General features: G+C 38.9%; 1 protein-coding gene across 4 annotated transcripts in view; it reads right to left on the bottom strand.

Moving 5' to 3' along the window:
• gpd2 (glycerol-3-phosphate dehydrogenase 2 (mitochondrial)) overlaps positions 1-22,782 on the bottom strand; it is a 70,635-nt gene that overhangs the window by 27,274 nt on the left and 20,579 nt on the right. For all 4 annotated transcript variants that reach the window (XM_049479062.1, XM_049479064.1, XM_049479065.1 and 1 more), the window contains exons 5-9: positions 21,739-21,836; positions 18,898-19,061; positions 5,925-6,089; positions 3,294-3,438; positions 1,527-1,720 (exon numbers count right to left, since the gene is read on the bottom strand). In XM_049479062.1, the coding sequence (XP_049335019.1) occupies positions 1,527-1,720; positions 3,294-3,438; positions 5,925-6,089; positions 18,898-19,061; positions 21,739-21,836 (766 nt within the window). The remainder of the gene's footprint in view (positions 1-1,526; positions 1,721-3,293; positions 3,439-5,924; positions 6,090-18,897; positions 19,062-21,738; positions 21,837-22,782) is intronic.

Consider the following 22,782-nt stretch of genomic DNA (forward strand, 5'->3'; position numbering starts at 1 on the left):
AAAAAATGTCATTAAGACCCATGTGAAAAGGCTGAAATAACAAAAAAGATGCAGAGCTTTCAGACCTCAAATAATGCAAAGAAAACAAGTTCATATTCATAAAGTTTTAAGAGTTTAGAAATCAATATTTGGTGGAATAACCCTGATTTTAATCACAGTTTTCATGCATCTTGGCATGTTCTCCTCCACCAGTCTTACACACTGCTTTTGGATAACTTTATGCCACTCCTGGTGCAAAAAATCAAGCAGTTCAGCTTGGTTTGATGGCTTGTGATCTTTGTGATTTTTTTTTTGTGATTTTTTCAGAGCTGTACATCATCCTATCATATTTTACTCGTTTTTAAAGGGGCTACAATATGCCAAGATAACTTAAGATTCAAAACCAAAACTGATGAGTGTGATAATGTAAAAAATAGCTCCGGGTATGTTTTTCAATACACACTTACAGAACCAGTCAAAAGTTTGGACACATTCTCATTAACATTTGTACTTTATTTGTATTCTTTACAACATTGTAGATTCATAAAGGAAGGTATTAGGTATTAGGTTGGGTATTTGACAAAATAAACACCAACAAAAAAACACCAATATAAAAACCCAGCCCAGGTGATTTGGGGTGCATTGGAGTGCAGAGTGAACCTCAGAACCTCTAAAAATTCTTTCCAACAGTTGTAGAACCATTCCAACTCTGGAACTCCCTCCCTTTTCCTCTTAAATCTAGACTCAAAACTCACCTGTTCAAACTAGCCTATAATCTGTCATTTTTCAACTCTATTGTCTCCTGTGTTTTTTTTTTGTCCTTTGTTTGTTTTGTTACCTTTTCTTTTTATATTTTGTGAAGTGTCCTTGAGTGTTGTGAAAGGCTCTTATAAATAAAATGTATTATTATTATTATTATAAAACATATTTTGGTTTGTTTAACACTGTTTTATTTACTTCATAGTTGCATATGCATTCTTTTATAGTTTTGATGTCTTCAATATTAATCTACAATGTAGAAAATAAGAAAAATAAAGAAAAATCATAAAATAAAATAAGGCATGTTCAAACTTTTGACTGTTACTGTATTGTCAAAGAAAGAGTATAAATATAGTTGAACCCAGATCTGGATCTTTAAGGCAAGCTCTTGAGATGACAGCAGCAGCATTTGGATGAGCTTTGTCCTGTTGGAATAGCTCTCTGAAGGGTGTGTTCAGAAAAGGTAGGGCCACTGGTTATAGTAACTTATTAAACCAATGTTCAAAATGAAAAAATGAAAAAATGAGAAAATTAAAACCAAAATTAATCTGGCATTGTACGAAACTGCACCCCACACAATGACACCAGTCATTCTACATTTATGACGTCTAAAGCGTTACATGTCACTGAAGACGACCTACTGCTATTCTGAGTCACTGCATGATAGCCTGGAACGACTACCCACCAAGTTTCATTCCTGTCTGATGATTTCTTCTGGGTGCAACTTGTCTTTCTGAAGATAAGTGTATATACAACTGAAACAAAAGCATGGATAATGTTGACTTTACCTTCTACGTCAGGGCTGAGGTAGTTTCGGACTTCACTCAGGATGAAGTTGATGTCCTCCTCCATGGGGATGGGGTGGGCTGTGATGTCAGTGGGCGTGTCTGTTGTCCCAGCAATAGTCATTTTCTCCCAGGGCAGAAAGAAGATGACACGGCCATCGCTGGTGGCGGGGTCTAGCAGCCCCATGTTGTCTGGGCTGTAGGGAGATTTAGTTTGATCAGATGAGGTTTGGTGAATAAACTGAACACCAGTAAACTGCAGTCTAATGCAATCAATAAATATCATACAAATCTATCATGTAAACTAATACCACACATAAATTGGTCACTAGTACCAAAAACAAGACCAAACCTTGTTTCTAATACTGTCAGTTAAATTAGTCTTAATGTTCTAAATGCAGCAGCAGTACTATAAAAAACACATGCCTCATAATACAAATAAACTTTGGTTTAGAACTGTGAATAAAAGTATGCCTCGCACTATAAAATAAATTGGCTTAGTAGTAGGGGTGGGCGATATGGCTCTAAAATAATATCACGATATTTCAGGGTATTTTTGCGATAACGATATACTTGGCGATATAGGAAAACTATAATATAAATTATTCATTTCAGGAATATAGTATAAGAGTATAACAGTATAATCATAATGTTGCAAAATAAATAATATAGCATAAAATAATATAAAGCAGCAAATAATATTGCAGAATATTTAGTGCATGCATATAAACTGCAAACTAAAACAATTATACAATAACTACACATAAAGCTTCACAGTAAATAATAGACTACTTTTAAGACAGAACAGCCCTATTATCACGATATGGATTTTTAATATCATGATATTTCTGTGTCACGATATATTGTATACGATATAATATTGCCCACCCCTACTTAGTAGTAACCCAATGTATGTAAAAGGCTAAGTAGCCAAGGAGTGTTGTAAATTAACCAATGGCAAGTACAATAAACGCATAAATATAGGGTAGTACTGCAAACTATCTAGGGTTTAGTACAGTAAAAACTAAGCCTACTACCATAAAGTAAAGCAGTACCATACATTAACTGGCTACGGTTAGCAGCAGTTAGCGCGAGTAAACGCCGCTAAACAGCACTATACTGAGGAACACACAAGTGATTCGGTACGCCATACCGCAATCAGCTAGCAGTTTGTTACAGATCACATGATAATTCACAAAATATCACTGCATTTTAAAGTTTAATTGTCTCCCAGCTTTTAAATGTATTATTTTCTGGTTTTCTTTGCTTTTCAGCAATTGAGAGAATCAAAATACTAAACAATGACACTTTTTTTTTAAACTTTGATTTTTAACTGGTTATTCTTCTATTCTTTTTTTTTCTTTGTGACCAATTTTTTATTAGTTTTGATACCATTAAATAATTTTACAAAAATTCAACATCACAACAAAAAAAACAAATAGCAAAGTTTAGTTCCATGTTCGATCTTCAATTATTCCATTAATTTCAGAAGTTTTATATTTTTTGCCCTGTTATTGTTTCAGTATAAGAATTGAGATATTTAATCAGGCATTTTATTGAAAGTCATAAGTTGGTACTGTGAAAACACTAGTAGATTTTGCATATTTTTCTATCGAACTTTTTATATGAAATCCATTTTAAGCCTCAATTTCACGATTCACGATTGTCCATGTTCTTCCCATTGCAAAAATCATCACTTTACCATCTCAGAATCATCTTTGTTCTTGTATAGTTTGAGGTGGGCAGGAGGAGGAAGGTATCTGATCTGACCTGTAGTACCCGGGGATGACTATGTGAACCCCTGCGCTGGGCTGGCATATTTTGGCAGTTTTCTGGTCGTCCATTTTGCGCAGCGAGTCGGTGAACGGCCCGGTAGCGTTGATGACGCATTTGGCGTGGATGTCAAACTCCCGACCTGCGAGAGCAGAGAGAGAGAAACACACACTGTAGAGCGGCACCTCGGGAGGGGGTGACCTTTTAGTGACCTAACATGGCTCCAAACATGCTTTAAAAGTGTCCTCTAATGTGTGACAGGAGGAAGAAGAATAGTAAAGGTGAAAAAGAGAAAACAAGGAAGGCACTGAGGAAGTGCTGGTTACAGACAGAACATTCAATCACCACTGTACTGAAAAGAGCCGGGCGATAGGAAGAAAAACTCATGGCGATCTGATAGCATCCGAGCAATGGCGATATATGATGCAATATGATGAAAATGTTAAGAAAGTGTATAAAGTAAAAGTATCAGTATTCATTCAAACCCACAAAATACTGTAAATTTCTATTTGCACACAATCTATTTATGTACATTATTTTCTGTAAATAAATCATGCACAGGTGATGACTTGTGCAGCAGACGCAATATTGCAATATGGAAATATTATATATATATATATATATATATATATATATATATATATATATATATAAATAATATCTTGTATAAAATAATTTAGAACAAATCTATGTATGAAATTATTTTGTTTACTATTTTTTTTCTTATCCAATCAGAGTCAATAAGTCCTGAATAATTACAATTCCACATGTGACACTTTCACTATGGACAGGCGTATTTAATGAGCAGATTTTGACCAAAATCAAAGGAGATAATGTTCCCTAATATGTATCTGGGCTGGACAATAAATAATATATCAAGATATTACAATATAATAATATTGTTTGCCTACATTGTAAATGAATACTGAAGTCATCCAGACTATGAAATACCACATAATGAATCATGTAGTAACTTAATAGTGTTTAACAAATGAAAATACTCTATTCTGGGGTTCTGTTAGTTTGAGGTTTCTGAGGCTGGTAACTCTGATGAACTCATCCTGTGCAACAGAGGAAACTTGCTCTTTCTTTTCTGGGGTGGTCCTGATGAGAACCAGTTTCATCATAATATTTTGATGGTCTTGAGGATACTTCCAAAGTTCTTGAGAAATTTTGGTTTGACTGATCTTCATTTCTTAAAGTATTTTTTTCTTTACTTAGTTGAGTATTTCTTTCCACAATATGGATTAGATTATTACTCAAACTTTACAACTGGTGCTCTCAAACACATTAAGAGGCAAGAAATCCGAGTAATTCACTCTTGATCATTTCAGCACAGCTGTTAACTGAAAGCCATTCCAGGTGACTTGGTGGTTGGTGTGGTGCAGTGGAAAACACCACTGCTTGCCAGTGAGCTACTACATCATTTAGGAAACTGGGGTTCAATTCTGGGTGACTGGGTGACTATACTGCTCTATAGTCTTGAATAAGAGTCCTTGGGCAAGACTCCACTACATTGGCGACCCTCTGTAATAAGAATAACCTTGTAAATTGCTTTGGATAAGAGCGTCAAAAATGTTGTACACGTAAATGTAAATGTGACTACCTCATAAAGCTGACAGAGAAAATGCAAAGATATGCAAAGCTGCCATCTAAGCAAGAGGTGCTACTTGTTATTTTGAAAAAAAAAAAAAAAAACTGTTAACTGTGTTCCAGGAAATTACAAAATAACTTTAAAACACATTTTATTTTTAAGCAGTGTCTTGTACCTTGACCCAATCGCAAAAGTAAGATATGTAGTAACAAAAATAATGAAAACTACTTAGAATTAGATTTAAAGTTGTAAAAGAGAAAAAATAAGTTTAAGTTGGAAGAGTTACAACAAGAAAATGGCTTGTGATATTATGATATTATGATATGATATTATGTACTATGTACAGCATCTGCCAATGACTGATTGTTCATATGAACAATATACAGGGGTTAGACAATGACTGAAACTGAAACACCTGTCATTTTAGTGTGGGAGGTTTCATGGCTAAATTGGAACAGTCTTGTGGCCAATCTTCATTAATTACACATTGCACCAGTAAGAGCAGCGTGTGAAGGTTCAGTTAGCAGGGTAAGAGCACAGTTTTGCTCAAAATATTGCAATGCACACAACATTATAGGTGACGTACCAAAGTTCAAAAGAGGACAAATTGTTGGTGCACGTCTTGCTGGCGCATCTGTGACCAAGACAGAAAGTCTTTGTGATGTATCAAGAGCCACGGTATCAAGGGTAATGTCAGCATACCGCCAAGAAGGACCAACCACATCCAACAGGATTAACTGTGGATGCAAGAGGAAGCTGTCTGAAAGGGATTTGCGGGTGCTAACCCGGATTGTACCCAAAAAACAAAAAAAACACACAGCTGCCCAAATCACGGCAGAATTCAATGTGCACCTCAACTCTCCTGTTTCCACCAGAACTTTCCGTCAGGACAATAAATTATTGTGGTCTAAAACCAGGTGTTTCAGTTTCATTGTCCAACCCCTGTAAGTATAAAGGCTATAGCATCACCAAGCATTTGATGAGCTCCAGTGCGACTGTGTGTGTGTGTGCGTGTGAGTGTGTGTGTTATTTACCTGTAATGACGTCTCGGCAGCGAGCACCACTCACTCTCTCCTTCCCTGTGTCGGGGTCAGTCTTCTTCAGCAGCCGGACCACCTCAGTGTAATTGGCTATGGCAGCACCATGGCGGGCAGCGGCCAGAGCGATCGCCAGATTCATCCGGGAATCATTGTGCTGACCTGCAGGAATACACAGCATGGAGTATTAGGATTAGACAAACACACACACACACACACACACACAGATTAACAAAATAAATATATTTTTTCCCTGAAAACCTACTACATTGACAAAAAAAATTGACACCTGCTCATTTAACTTTTCTTCCAAAATCAAGTGAATTAAAAAGAGTTTATATATTTAAATTGTTTTTGAAACACTCCCCAGTTTGGTAATTTTCTGTTTTGTCATGTTTGTGTTGTTTATAACTTTCTCCATCTGTAAGTAATGGATTATCCTGTGTCTGATCTTCTCAGAAATATCTCCTGAGAAATTAAGAGCCTACACTTAAAAACTGTTTTGACTGTAAATGGAATAAATAAATAAATAAACAAAGGGTTCTCTCTAATAAAGGGTTTTGCACATTTCTGTATGTACAACCCCAAGTCATAAAAACATACAGTACAGAAAATGCAAATACAAAATTATTTCGTAGTGTCATTTTCTTTTACTTTTATTTGATTGAATACTGTAAGACCCCAAGATATTTCATGTTTTATCTGCTCAGAATGTATTTATTTATATACATCCAGTCCTTCATTTCAGGCCTGCAGCATGTTTCAAAAAAAGTTGAGGCAGTTAAGCATTTAATACATTGTACAATTCTTATTAAAGCACTTAAAAGACATTCTGAGGATAGGAAACAATGAAGATTTTCAGGTGTTGTTTTAACCCATTCTTTGTAATGTGTGCAGCATGTGGTTTTGCATTGTCTTGTTGAAAACTGCAACTGCGCATCACGTAGCTGGATTTAGGGCTTGTCTTTGGTATTGCTGGGGGGCAAAAAAGGCATGTACTAATTTTCTTCATTAATTATGGGTGTGTTTTGGGCGTAACGTGAAGTACACCAATCAGATTGTTCAATCAATGAATCTCTTTGCTATTTGGGCTAATCAGCACCTGATTAATGTAAAAACAAATAATAATCTTTTTACATGATGTACTTTCTGAAAATAATTATGTACACATATGAGGACTTTAGTTGTACATTTTGATAGAACACAATGATGTCACAAATAGTAAGGATGTGCAAAACATTTATTTTGTGCCTGAACACAACAATTGTGCTCCTTTGAGCAATATGGCTATTTTTAAGTGCTGCTTTAACAAAGTAAAAAACAAACATTTACTGTTTTACTGTTCATATAAGTTTCTGAACAAAATCAAAACTGGAACATGTTAAACTCTTCTTCCACACTAAGGTGACAGTATAATGACCTTATAAGAGGAAAACAGGCCCTTGTTAAGCAAAATTTAGTGTTGTGGTCTAGACAACCCAAAATGTGATGTCCACACATGTGGACGCCCAGTTCTAGGAGGTTAAAAGAAACTAAAAAATTATTTTATCCTTTATTCTGTTTATTGTTGACGTAAACATTTACATTTACATTTACATTTATGGTATTTAGCAGACGCCCTTATCCAGAGCGACTTACAACAGTGCTTCAAAGTTACTTAAGATATCCAAAGCTAGTTTGTAGACTAGGATCAAGAGATACATAGAGCTTAATCATGTTAAGAACCCTAGGAACCTTTTTTTTTTTTTTTTTTTATTAGTTTAGGAACTCTTTGAAAAGATGTGTCTTCAGTCGACGTTTGAAGACCGTGAGTGACTCTGCTGTTCTGACATCCAGTGGAAGTTCATTCCACCACCTTGGTGCCAGCACAGAGAAGAGTCTGGATGTCTGTTTTCTGTGTGTTTTGAGTGATGGAGGTTCGAGCCGAGCCGTACTGGAAGCTCTAAGAGCTCTTGGTGCAGATCTGGCTTTGACCATCGCCATCAGTTATGAAGGTGCTGGTCCGTTTTTTGCCTTGTAGGCCAGCGTCAGGGTTTTGAATCGGATGCGGGCGGCAACAGGAAGCCAGTGGAGGGAACGCAGCAAAGGAGTCACATGACTGAACTTCGGAAGATTGAAGACGAGTCGTGCTGCCGCGTAAAAGCTGGATTTGCACCATGCAGCATGTAAGTGTGTGTATAAAGCACGTCCGTGTATGTGTGAAAAGCACGTCCGTGTGTGCTCCTGTGTGGCTGAGCTAGATTTGGACAGCTGACTGTTGACTGTTGTCAGGGCTTAAATCAGTCAGAGGCGCACCTGTATTTCCCACTGCCAAGATAGAAACAGGCCAGATATTAACCAGAACACATCTCACTTCCTCAGCACCACACCCATCGGTGTAAATTTATTCCTAAACTCAGATTCTGTGTGATGTGTGAGAACAGACTGCTGAGAGGGTGTGAGATAGCAATGAGCATCACGACGTGCCTTGCACATATTGTGTACAATAGACACCATGGTCTTGAAGGCAGCATATCTTGTTCTAAGATCTTAGCATACTTTTTTGCATTAATGCTGCATTAAAGAAGTGTACTGACACATCCCCCTACCATGACAGAAACTGGCTGATGTTTTCACACTGGTAGTTTGTTTTTCTGGTCCAGATCAGTTGATGAGTTTATTTGGAGCGTTTCCAAATTTTAGTTTTTTTTTTTTTTTAACACTGGCTTAATTCTACACGCACCAAAATGCACCCCAACAGTGCAGAGACAGATTTTTTAAAAGCTGTAGTAATTATCTGGCTAACGAACAAACAAACCAGTCTGGAGTTCATTTGGACCTGATCTTAGACCACCACCTCTTGTGAGTCACGTGCAGTGTTTTGGTACAAGGGTGCAAAAGAACCAGAGTCAGTTTTAACAGCATCCACTTCTTCCACTAAGATCTGGAATAACAATTTGTCTAAAGAAAATACACATGTCCACTGTGTTGCTCCATCCCTTCTTAGACACCTCTGAGCGCAGAGAAGTCGATGCCACTTCTGGACGTGTTCAACATAAGGCTTCTGTTTTGCACAAAAAAGTTTGAAGTTGTATTTGTAATGTAACTGTATTATAGTGCTTGATAAAGGTTTGCTAAGTAATCCCACTGGGTGTGTTCCAGCGTGACGGACACTGAGGTGTGTGTATGTAAGAGTGTGTTACCGCAGGGCTGGGCTACTCACAGAAGCATGGCTAATGCTAACACATGCTCAGGGCGACTCCAGCAAACAATAAAATAATAACCCAGCCGAGGAGCCCCCTGTAAAGGGCAAATTTTCGACTGAGTGAAGAGCCCGGCGCGCTCTGTTAGAGATCCCATGAACCATTGCTGCTCATCACCAACTGCTCCTTACAGCAGCACGCTTAAGCTCCAACAAGAACTGTGGCGTTAAATCCTAAAATCTCAAATGTTAGTGAGCCTGTTTAAATTAAACACAATTATTATGAGCTCTGACTGATATTTTACTGTAATATTTGTATTTACACGCTTGTGCTGTTTTAGCACTACTGTAACATATTAACTGAAATATCAAAATATGCCAAAATTGGTGGTTTAGTGAATAACTACACTGTCCTGAACGTGGTGGAGCACAGTTAGAATCCCCAGGTGGAAAAACGATACCATCGTGAATAACAGCTAACTCAAGCTGTATTACCCGCACACTACAACGCTGCAGGCTGTGATCACATGACACAACGAGATTAGAGGCCTGAGGTAAAGTGAGGCAGAGCAAGGTAGTCTGATGTAAAGTGAGGTAAAATGAGGTAGAGTAATTTATACTATCATACTCTACATCCTTCTATCTCGCTCTGCATTAAGGCCAATTTATACTTCTATGTCAAATCTACACCATAGCCTATGCATACCCTGCGCATAGTTGCGTACCCTACGCCATACCCAACCCACGACTCTCCAGAAATGTTACTACACATTGTGCAACGCAGACAGAAGCAGCTGTGATTGGTCCAGTGAACTTAATGTCCCCAATCACAAATTCCCACCTTTGCGGTTTAATTAAAGAGTGGCGTAGAGTTTCTAACACAGGCTAAACTGTAAGCAACACTTGTAGACAGAAGTGTAAATCAGTCTTCACTCTACCTCACTCTGCCTCACTCTACCTTACTCTACCTCACTCTACCTCACTCTGCCTCACTCTACCTCACTCTGCCTCACTCTACCTTACTCTACCTCACTCTACCTCACTCTGCCTTACTCTACCTCACTCTGCCTCACTCTGCCTCACTCTACCTTACTCTACCTCACTCTACCTCACTCTGCCTCACTCTACCTTACTCTACCTCACTCTGCCTCACTCTACCTTACTCTACCTCACTCTAACTCACTCTGCCTCACTCTACCTTACTCTACCTCACTCTACCTCACTCTGCCTCACTCTACCTTACTCTACCTCACTCTGCCTCACTCTACCTTACTCTACCTCACTCTACCTCACTCTGCCTCACTGTACCTCACTCTGCCTCACTCTACCTTACTCTACCTCACTCTGCCTCACTCTACCTTACTCTACCTCACTCTACCTTACTCTACCTCACTCTACCTCACTCTGCCTTACTCTACCTCACTCTGCCTCACTCTGCCTCACTCTACCTTACTCTACCTCACTCTACCTTACTCTACCTCACTCTGCCTCATTGTACCTTACTCTACCTCACTCTACCTTACTCCACCTTACTCTGCCTCACTCTGCCTCACTCTAACTTACTCTATTTCACTGTGCCTCACTCTGATATACACTACTTCACTCTGAATCACTCTAACTTATTCTACTTCACTCTGCCTCACTCTACTTCACTCTGCCTCACTCTGCCTCACTCTGCCTTACTCTACCTCACTCTACCTCACTTTACCACACACTCTGTCTCACTCTAGCTCCCTTTACCGGACTATGACATTCTGCTTACTGTACTTCCCTCTGCCTCACTCAATACCTCAATCTACCTCACTTTGCCTCCCTTTCCGACACTCTACCTAACTCTACCTCCCTCTGCATCACTCTACCTTCCTCTACCTCACTTTATTACACTTCACCTTACTCTACTTCTCTCTACCACACTCTAACTTGTTCTACATCGCTCTGCCTCCCTTTTCCCATACTCTACCTCACTCTACCTGCCTCTACCTTACTTTATTACACTCTACATTGCTCTACCTCCCTCTACCACACTCTGCCTCACTCTACATCCTTCTGTCTTTCTCTACCTCCCCATCTCACTTTACTACACCCTACATTGCTCTACCTCCCTCTACCACACTCTACCTCACTCTACCTCCTTCTGATTTTCTCTACCTCCCCATCTCACTTTACTATACCCTACATTGCTCTACTCCCTCTACCACACTCTGCCTCTCTCTACCTCCTTCTGTCTTTCTCTACCTCCCCCATCTCACTTTACTACACCCTAAATTGTTCTACCTCCCTCTACCACACTCTACCTCACTCTACCTCCTTCTGATTTTCTTTACCTCCCCCTATCTCACTTTACTACACCCTACATTGCTCTACTCCCTTTACCCCACTCTGCCTCACTCTACCTCCTTCTGATTTTCTCTACCTCCCCCTATCTCACTTTATTTCACCCTACATTGCTCTACCTCTCTCTACCACACTCTGCCTCTCTTTACCTGCTTCTGCCTTTCTCTACCTCCCCCTATCTCACTTTACTACACTCTACACTGCTCTATCTGCCTCTACCACACTCTGCCTCTCTCTACCTCCTTCTGCCTTTCTCGACCTCCCCCTATCTCACTTCACTAAACCCTGCATTGCTCTACCTCCCTCTACGACACTCTGCCTCTCTCTAACTCCTTCTGCCTTTCTTTACCTCCCCCTGTCTCACTTTACTACACCCTACATTGCTCTACCTCCCTCTACCACACTCTGCCTCACTCTACCTCACTCTGCCTCACTCTACCTTACTCTACCTCACTCTGCCTCACTCTACCTTACTCTACCTCACTCTACCTTACTCTGCCTAACTCTACCTTACTCTACCTCACTCTACCTTACTCCACCTTACTCTACATTACTCTACCTCACTCTGCCTCACTCTAACTTACTCTACTTCACTGTGCCTCACTCTGATATACACTACTTCACTCTGAATCACTCTAACTTATTCTACTTCACTCTGCCTCACTCTACCTTACTCTACCTTACTCTACCTCACTCTGCCTCACTCTGCCTCACTCTACTTCACTCTGCCTCACTCTGCCTCACTCTGCCTCACTCTGCCTCACTCTGCCTTACTCTACCTCACTCTACCTCACTTTACCACACACTCTGTCTCACTCTAGCTCCCTTTACCGGACTATGACATTCTGCTTACTGTACTTCCCTCTCCCTCACTCTATACCTCAATCTACCTCACTTTGCCTCCCTTTCCGACACTCTACCTAACTCTACCTCCCTCTGCATCACTCTACCTTCCTCTACCTCACTTTATTACACTTCACCTTACTCTACTTCTCTCAACCACACTCTAACTTGTTCTACATCGCTCTGCCTCCCTTTTCCCATACTCTACCTCACTCTACCTGCATCTACCTTACTTTATTACACTCTAATTGCTCTACCTCCCTCTACCACACTCTGCCTCACTCTACATCCTTCTGTCTTTCTATACCTCCCCATCTCACTTTACTACACCCTACATTGCTCTACCTCCCTCTACCACACTCTACCTCACTCTACCTCACTCTACCTCCTTCTGATTTTCTCTACCTCCCCATCTCACTTTACTATACCCTACATTGCTCTACTCCCTCTACCACACTCTGCCTCTCACTACCTCCTTCTGTCTTTCTCTACCCCCCCATCTCACTTTACTACACCCTAAATTGCTCTACCTCCCTCTACCACACTCTACCTCACTCTACCTCCTTCTGATTTTCTCTACCTCCCCCTATCTCACTTTACTACACTCTACACTGCTCTACTCCCTTTACCCCACTCTACCTCACTCTACCTCCTTCTGATTTTCTCTACCTCCCCCTATCTCACTTTACTACACTCTACACTGCTCTATCTCCCTCTACCACACTCTGCCTCTCTCTACCTCCTTCTGCCTTTCTCGACCTCCCCCTATCTCACTTTACTAAACCCTGCATTGCTCTACCTCCCTCTACGACACTCTGCCTCTCTCTACCTCCTTCTGATTTTCTCTACCTCCCCCTATCTCACTTTACTTCACCCTACATTGCTCTACCTCTCTCTACCACACTCTGCCTCTCTCTACCTCCTTCTGCCTTTCTCTATCTCCCCCTATCTCACTTTACTACACTCTACACTGCTCTATCTCCCTCTACCACACTCTGCCTCACTCTACCTCCTTCTGCCTTTCTCTACCTCCCCCTATCTCACTTTACTACACTCTACATTGCTCTACCTCCCTCTACGACACTCTGCCTCTCTCTACCTCCTTCTGCCTTTCTTTACCTCCCCCTGTCTCACTTTACTACACCCTACATTGCTCTACCTCTCTCTACCACACTCTGCCTCTCTCTACCTCACTGTTCCTCATTCTACCTGTACTACTCTACTTCGCTCTGTCAAGTTATATCAGGTGAGCACAGTCTGCAGTGTGAAGAGCTTCCTATGTTTCTCTGTAATATAGTTTATTAAGCTGTTTTTCACAATGGCATTGCAGTTTTTTCAATGTTTTTACTTTGAAAACCCGACATAAACAATAGATTGCGTTTATTGCAATATTAATAAAATATGATTTATCATACTGGTGCTGAAGCTGATGTTTTCCAATACTGTCAAAATACCAATACCATTTTATGTCTGGAGCTACAAGCACTAAAAATGACTAAAATGCTGCCCTGATAAATGTTAGTAAATCTCTCACTATGGCTAGGGCTGAAATGCTCGGCTGAAGTTACAACTTTACTGCTTTAAGTCTGAATTCCTAAATGTCTCTGTGCTCCAAAGTCCAGAGGAAACAAACAACAATAAGAAACGCCTGCAAATCCATCCTCCATTTCCAGCACAACAGAAACAATCACGCTAAGATAAAGAGTTTATCCAATAAGATTAAATCAAATAAATTAAAACAAAAAAAATAGCAAAGCATTATCTAGACAAGAATGACATAAACCAGATTAGCACAGCTCTGTCAGGAGACTGCACAGCAAGTGATGTTCAGCACGAGAGAAAGAGAGCGGGCGAGAGATATAAAGACAAAGCAGGAGAGCGAGAGGATGAGCTACGGTGAGAGAGGAACGAGTGAAAGAGAAAGGGAAGTAGAGCGATGAAGAATGAAAGAGAGAGAGAGAGATTGGGCGAGAGAGAGGAGGTGAGGGAGAAATAGAGGGAGGCAAATAGCGGCGGGCAGAGCGCGATCTCCAGCGGAGAAGGTCAGGTTTGGAAATGTCACGCCGTGATTGTTCCAGATTGAATAATTGGAGAGAAAAGCCGGCTGACAACCCGGGGTGGGGGGGGGTGGAGGAAACGGTGAATACGGGAGAGAAACGAATAAAACGCATCTCTAAACTGTCATTACACTGTTTCAGGACTTCTCTTTAGCATACACACACGTGCATATACACACACATACACAAACACACACACACATGCACAAACACACACACACACACATGCACAAACACACACATGCACAAGGTTGCTTCTCAAAAAGACCTACTATATCTTTTCCTTCTCATACTGTACAAAAAAAACGCTTATTTACAGACTTGTCTATAACTACAGATTTTTGTAAATGTTTTCTCTGGAATATTCTGTTAAATGTTACAAGAATAACTTTAAAAATACGCAAAAGCAAACAAACACAGTCATTATTGTTTTTACGAACATTTCCTGGCACCCCTGCTGCTAGAAAGCTTGTTGATTTACAGACATTTTCTGTCTGTCAGAAAATAGAAAACTCTTAATACATTCTTGGATTTTTAACAGGCCAGCATTTTTGTTAATTTTCTGCCTGATATTACACACCTAAATCTTGAAGATTTCTATTCAAGCGTTACATAAAAAGGTTTTTTGTTTGATAATAAACGTTACTACAAATTCTAATTGTAATTGTAATAGAAATTGTTAAAACAAGTAAGTAAATCTGTAACTTCTGTAAAAAAATGTAAAACTGTAAAAAATCATGAATACCAATCATAAAATAGGCACTTTCCTAAACTTAATTTTAAAATCAATATTTTTCTAAAGACAAATTAGACATTTTATTTCCTCCAAACATTTAGTTTCATTATGTTTGTCTAGTTTTTACGTCTATTTTCAAACCTGCAGAATTTGGGTTAGATTCCTGTTATTGATCTGAAATTATTAAGTGGAGTAGAGAGTGGACAGGCAGCTTCTACCAAGCCCTCAAGGTTTTCAAAATATAAATACCAATATTATGCTGTAGAGAAAAAGTGTTTTGTATCACCTATGTATGTAAAGGGGTTTTATATATCTTAGTGATCCTGTATGAGAACAGGCAGTTTTTTTGGTTAAAGAACTGTATTGTGTATATCTTTGCTGTCTAAAATTGTTGTGGTTAAGGACTTTCTGAAGCACCTTTAGTAATCTTTAGAACTTTAGTACCAATTGTGTCCGCACATCATACAGTACATGCCTACTGTACTGTGTAAAAGTGTGTTTATGTGTGTGTGTGTGTGTGTGTGTGTGTGTGTGTGTTGCATGCTGCCTGTGGAATGACTTGCAGGTCAGACTGATCATGGGAGGTATGTGGTCTAAATGTTTGAGAATCATTGCTTCACATTTACTTCTTTTTTTACTAAAAAAGATTCTTTAGGGACCAAGAATGGTTCTTCTAATTCATCACTCAGAGAACTCTTAGTAGCGTCTCTGTATTTTTAAAAGTGCAGGCCCCTACTTCAACTATTTCGACACATCAAGCAACTTCAGCCCTCATTAGATGGACAGCTGCTGAATGTTAGAGCTGCAGCCAAATTGTCAAACCTGCTCTAATGAGAGCTAATACATCTTAAAATACACCTGTTATACTCTCACTCTCACATGAACGACTCTTAACTCATGCAGTACATAGCAGCTGTGTCACGTCATCTTCAGGAATTCACACAGAACCAGCTTAAAATTTGAGAAAAAAAAAATCAAAGGAATTTTTGTCAAAAGTGCTCATTAAAGCTTTTAAATAAACTTTTGCAGTATGCTTAGAGATACACTATTTACTATTATTTACAAGGGGAGTGGCACAAGATCTTGCGAGATTAAAAGGTGATGATATTTCTCGTCAAGCTTGAACCTGGAAGCTTGGAAAACTGTTTAGCGTGGACTTTTTAAGAAGGATCTGGCAACACAGTAGCGATAGTAGTGAGTGCAGTGGTTGAGCAGTTGGAGCAGCTCTCAGCAGAAGAGTAAAATTAAGATATTCGCATAGAAGGTGCTCCCGCTACTGTTAAGTTGTATGTATGGCTGCATTTTGGCTCCAGTGGAAACAATAAACGGTAACAGAGTGACCAACAAGACACAAAACCAATTTAAGTACTGTAAGAAAATCATGCTGAACACCACGGTTAATACAAGCGTGCCTTTCAACTGCAGGATACACAGAGGTCTGTGAGGTCATGAGGCAGGTGTACTAATCCCTTAGCTCTGTACTGTATTTGACAAAAAATGTTCTGTCTCTGTTTGCACTTCAAGCATAGTCTTAATATGACTGGTTATGGTTATACATAGTTAAATTACAAGAGATTTAGGAGAAAAAACACAAACCATAGGCTTAATATGACTGGTTATGGTAATGCATAGTTAAGTTACAGGAGACTCAGAAGAAAAAACAGAAACCATAGGCTTAATATGACTCATTGTGGTTTGGACTTTATATAGTGTTTGCACTATATAGGAAATAGAAAAGTTTTTTTTATCATTTATTTTTTTATATTGTTTCTATTTTTTATAGACTCAATTTGTAAAAGAAACCAATCTGTTGCATTTGTGTTGTCTGATTTTTTTTCAAATAAAATGTAAAATGTAACAAATATACTACGGCAACAAAGTAAATATAATTATTACATTTAAAGTTTAATTTAGTACAAATAATAAGATTATAAAAGGTAATGCAACAACTATAATCTACCACAGAACTTAAGTGCATCATATTTAGTGCAGCATAAAAACTGCAAACACACCATTAAAAGTAAATACAGTAAATAGCAAAAAATATATATATTTACAAAATAGACTGCTTTCAAAAATATTGCTATATTACAATATGGATTTTTTATTGAGTCCAAAGTTTTGGCGAAATAATTAGTCTGTACGAGGCGATATGGCACACCCCTGTTATATAGTGTGTTTAGAGGCAAGAACAGAAAGGGATCAAGACTAGTTGTAAAATATATTTTCCTTTCAATGTAAAATCTCTATTAAAATGCTGTGCAGTCCAAGACTAAATCTCATAACTAACTCTCACTATCTCACACATTCCTTCTCTTCTGAAAAAAGATACAATTAAACAAACAATAAATAAATATCCATTCTTAAAAGTTAAAAATCTGATTAATGACAGTATATTGCAAGATTAATTATTTATGTTTTTAAATGATCAACAGCCCTAGTACTTACACATGAATAATTATGTCATCTAACTTTTAATTCTGAACGCAGGTGTGTAAAGTGTCTCAGTGTGGATGAACTGAGTTGGGGGCGGCTGATGGAGTGGATGGGGTGGACGGTGCACGCGGGCGTCTCCTTGGCGTACTCTCGCCTGCGGAGACACTAGATGTGACAGATCGCTGCTCAGATAGCCGCCGTATTCCCTCCGCAAATATGCTGCCTTACAGTGGGGCAGGAAGCGCATGCAGCAGCGCAGGCCAAATGCGGCCTGACAGAAAGGCCTGGCAGGAAGAGACGGGGGAGGGGGCGGGGTTTAGCTGCCACCCAGGAGACCTTGAATAAAGGGGACAGACTCGAGACACGCCGGCTAACCAGCAGCATATGGAGATTTTGCCTGGTGGCAGCCAGAGGCACACACACACACACACACACACACACACACATAAGCACTGAGACTGGTGGGGCTCAAATGACCAGTGGCATTTTCCCAGCAGAGATTTTACTGCTCTTGTTGTTGTCAACTGCAAGTACAGTCGTCACAAGAGGAAAATTAAAGCGATAGCTTAGTAAACACAGAACAAACATTCGCTTTGGGAAAATTCTTACTTAATTCCACTCAGAGACAAAGCTAAGATCACCACTGCCATTACAAAATATAAAAAAGCAACTCAAAAAGAGCCCATGGTGGTGTACATGTGACAAAGAACTCTGTCCTTCCCTTTAACTTTGAATATGTGATCATGTGACCTTATAAACAGAATATAGTGCTGGAGATTAAACTAGCTACATTTAAAAGTTTATTTTTATTTTTAGCTTCTACAGCAGCCCTATTCCAACCATTTCAATCCTTTAAATACTTTAATTAAATGTTTTATCTTCCGATTTTTTATTTCCAGAACAAAATATTCAACTATTTGAAATATTTGAATTTTAAATGAACTGAGAGTTCTTTTACCTGTAGAAGAAACATCTATTAAGACAGATAAGTGTAATGTAAAGTATATATTAGGGGTGTAACACAATGTGTATACTTTGTTAACAGTTACAGTATGGGGGTCACGGTTCGGTTCGTGTAAATGTACGCAGAATACACGGTACAGCCTACAGAAGACTCTCTCTCGCCCTCACTCTAAAAGATAGCAATGAGTATCCCACATGTTATCTGGAACAGTGTTAAATTCAACCTTTTAAGAGCTATTTTAATACTTTTAGTTTTACTGTGTTCTTATGTGTGAATTTTAAATTATCATTTTTATTGTGGTGATAGTACACTAATTGTCTCTAATTCTATAACTGAAGTAGAAATTTCAGATGTTATCACAAAAGAAAAGAAGGTATTTAACTACAGCCTGAAACTTATGTAGGAGGCTTCAGTCTCACCATCATAGTAGACGATAGCCCCGACCAGCTTGTCCTTCTTCAGCATGGGGAAGAGCTCCAGGGCTTTGCTCTTGCTGAGGATGTAGCTGCTCTTCAGGCAGTGAGAACCTGCCACCAGGTCATACATCTTTATCCCAGCCCAGTAGTACGGCAGCTGCCACCACCTAATCACAAACCGTAAAAGAGTTTATATCCAAAAAAGAATGCCATATAATTTTACATTTTATATTAGGGTCTGTTCTAGGTGCGGGCGACATGACCCTAAAATTATATCACAATATTCCAAGGTATTTTAGCAATAACAATATTCTTTGCGATATGACAAAACATTTTTTAGTATAAATTTAACAGTTTAAAACAAAACAAAAATATGTGACCTGTTTACTATTTTTTTATATTTTAATTTACTTATCAAGTTTTGTAGAAAAATAATAATGTAACAAACAACACAACGTAACATATAATTAAGCCAATCAGCATGTCACTTTCCATTCCCTTTAAGAGCCAAATGTGCTCTGCTTTTGGCAGATTGGTATCTTAACGGCGCAGCGCTTCTGTACTTCTCAGCACAGGAAACTGACCTGTGCATTATTTTGATGAAGGTGCCTGAGCAGGTCATTTACCGGAACAGCAATGTAAGTTTATTTAGTGTTCTGTTTATTGTTGATGCAAAAGGTTTTTGTGTCCTTGTGTTTGAGTGCAATGAGCATGGTTATGAATGTCTGGCTGATGACTGTTGTCTAGGCTTTTTTCAGTCAGTGGCACACCTGTGTTTTTTAGTGCCAAGATAGCAATACACCAGAAATTTCCTTGAAACACCTAATTTTCAGACCACCACGTCCATCAGCATAGATATACTCATAATCTCTGTTGCTATTTAAAGAATGCAGATGGAAAGGATGAAAATAAACTGTTTGCAGGGTGTAAGGTAGCAATGAGCATGGCGATAGGGCCCTAGGTTTTGTGGATGTGGATGAGACAATGAAATATAAATCTTGGCTCTGATCACGGTGCTTCACTCAGGGATTCGTTGGTCATCACCAACAAGACAAAAGACACCAAGAACGGTCAATAAAGATGATCCACTGACATTCTGCTTTTGTCTTGGTGAAGACGACCAACGAATGGTCCGAACCAGGTCTGTTGTGTGAGCAATCATTAAAATGAATATTCAGCATGTGTGCCAAGTCTTTATTCTATGGTTGTTAAGTCCTACAGGACCTTCTAGTGAACTCTGTTACAGAGTTTTTTTGGACGTGTGACAGAACGGTGATGTGATCTTGAAGACTCTGTGATCTGCGACCCCGCGACATTGCTCGCACTATTTTAAATATCATAGCAAATCCTAAATGCCAGGAGTAATTAGAGAGGGTGATGGCAGGGAGGGGGGCACCTCACCAAGCCCAGCTGAAGTTCTGGAGCTCGGGAGTGAAGGCTGAGATGGTGAGGGGTATCTGCACTGTATCCGCACTCTTGTATAACCCCTCTGCCCCGAGTGCCCAGTGGGTCCACGTGCCATTTCACTGAACTTATCTGTTCATATCAAAAAAGGAATACTGTACTGTCATCAGTGTTGCCTATTACGTTTATTATATGTTCTTGTACTTTCTTTCACGTTTTAAAAAGTCCTTACATTTATCAAATGGACACACCCAAACTCATTTAAAGTTTTTCTTCATTTTTTTATTATTTTCTATTATGCATATGCAACTATGAAGTAAACAAAAAATGTGTTAAACAAATGTGTAGCACCTTTTGCTTTGCCCACTTTTGGCATTATTCTATCAGTCTCCTCATGAGTTAGAACCTGGAATGGAGTTCAGGAGGTGCTGAGCACTTGTTCACTGCTGTTCCTTCACTCTGCACTCCAACTCATCCCAAACCACCTGGGTTTTTAGGTCAGGTATTTTTGAGGGCAAATACTTTTTTGTCTACTACCAACTGCATATATGTTTCTTCATAGTTCTTATTTTTTTTATATTAATCTAAAATGTAGTAAATAATACAAATAAAGGATACATATTATTGAGAATGTGTGTCCAAACTTTTGACTGGTACTGTATATTACTGTAGTCACATAAAAAAGTTTGCGTTTATATATAGTATTGTGATATATCATTTTTATTATTATTATTATTATTTAAGCTGTTAAAATATATCACGCAGAGGTCCAATTAGTGTTTTGTGTTTAAACCCCACCCACTAGATAGCAGTGTTACACTCTGTCGTTAGATGCCACTGTTCTAATCGAATAATTCTTTTTTTTTTTTTCAGATTTTATAAATTTTACTTTTTTTTAATACTGTGACAGTTTTTTATCTGAAATGTAATTTAATTATTACAACATATTGCCTTGCTTAACTATCGCTATATATTGCAGTTTATCAAACTGCAACTCCTGTACCATGACATATATTGTATCACCAAGTTCTTTTCAATACACAGCTCTATTTTCTACCCAATTAGAATTACCCAATTACCCAATCCACAATCATATAAACTCATATCACTAGAAATTTCCCCAGCACTAGGAGGGTCAAGAATAGCACATGCCTCCTGCGATACTTGTCAAGTCAGACTCGGAGGAAAGCACTAGCTCGCTGATACCTCAGCTAACAGACACCTGTATCAGCCAGCTTCACAATGGGAGTGCCACCCACCCAAAGAGAGCATGGTCAACTGTGCTCTCTCGGACTCCGGCTGCTGATGGTGAAGCTCAAATCTTAGCAAGTTAGCTTAATCCACTGTATCACTTAGAGCACACATAGTTCCAGGTAGCATAAAGGCAATATTGAATTAATTGATAGCAAACTGATAACAGGTGCATGTATTTATACCTACTTGTAAACAGGGAGCATGATGGGTAGTGGAGCAGACAGGTGAGGAGCAATTTCCAGCAGGTTGGCACGCTCATGCAGAGCCTCTTTAACCATCATATACTGCAGAAGAGGAAATAAACACACTGTCAAAAGAACATGACTACAACTGTCCCCAGATAAAGATGTGCTTTCACCTTTGTGCTACATTACAGTCCCACCTATAAATCACTACAGATCACCTGTCTGATTGCATGACAAACTTTAAACTACAATGATAAGCAGTAACACTTCGAGCTTTCTAGATGAATGTATTATTTTATAGGAAATTTACAGTTCAAAATTAAGTAGGTAGCTACAACATAATATACGCTACTGTATGTCTGTATAAACAATTTCATAGACTAACCCACAGTACAATGGGACAGTCCAGGGAGCTCAGTGTAGATCTCAGAAAGAATAGAGAATTCAGATCAGGAACGTTTCTTGGAGCAACTGATAGAGACTTACATGTTAAAATGAAAAATATTCCAAAATAAAAATGACTGCTAGAAATCCAGCTCAAGACCAACTAACTGACAGATACTGATCACTACAGGACAGTGTGTGAATCTGTGTTCTTTTATTTGACCTTATTTATAGAATGTAGGAGTGCTGGATTAGTTCTGGAGATAAAACTAACAGTGTTTCTTTTTCTTCTACAGCTGTTTTAACCATTTTAACAATTCAAATAGTTTTATCAAATTTAATTTATATAATTTCTAGAAAAAGTTTATATATTATTTATATTTGTTTATATATTAACAGTCATGTGCCATCTTTATTACAGTAAAAAAAAAAATGTTCAATTCATTAGATTGTGTATCAATATCCAGAACTGGGCCTGGGCTCTTGCGGGTTAAATTAGAGGCGCCCGATCTTATCTGCATTGGGCTATTAGCAAAATCAGATTGCACCTGTTTAATCAGTCAGTAGGTCTGAGCTGCTGGATGTCAATCTGTTCATAATGGGTTACAAGTTTGGTAAAGCAGGAACTACTGATCAACAGCAGTGAAGTCATGATGGTCAG

Source organism: Astyanax mexicanus, chromosome 5 (genome assembly GCF_023375975.1).
Source record: "Astyanax mexicanus isolate ESR-SI-001 chromosome 5, AstMex3_surface, whole genome shotgun sequence".
NCBI lineage: Eukaryota > Metazoa > Chordata > Actinopteri > Characiformes > Acestrorhamphidae > Astyanax > Astyanax mexicanus.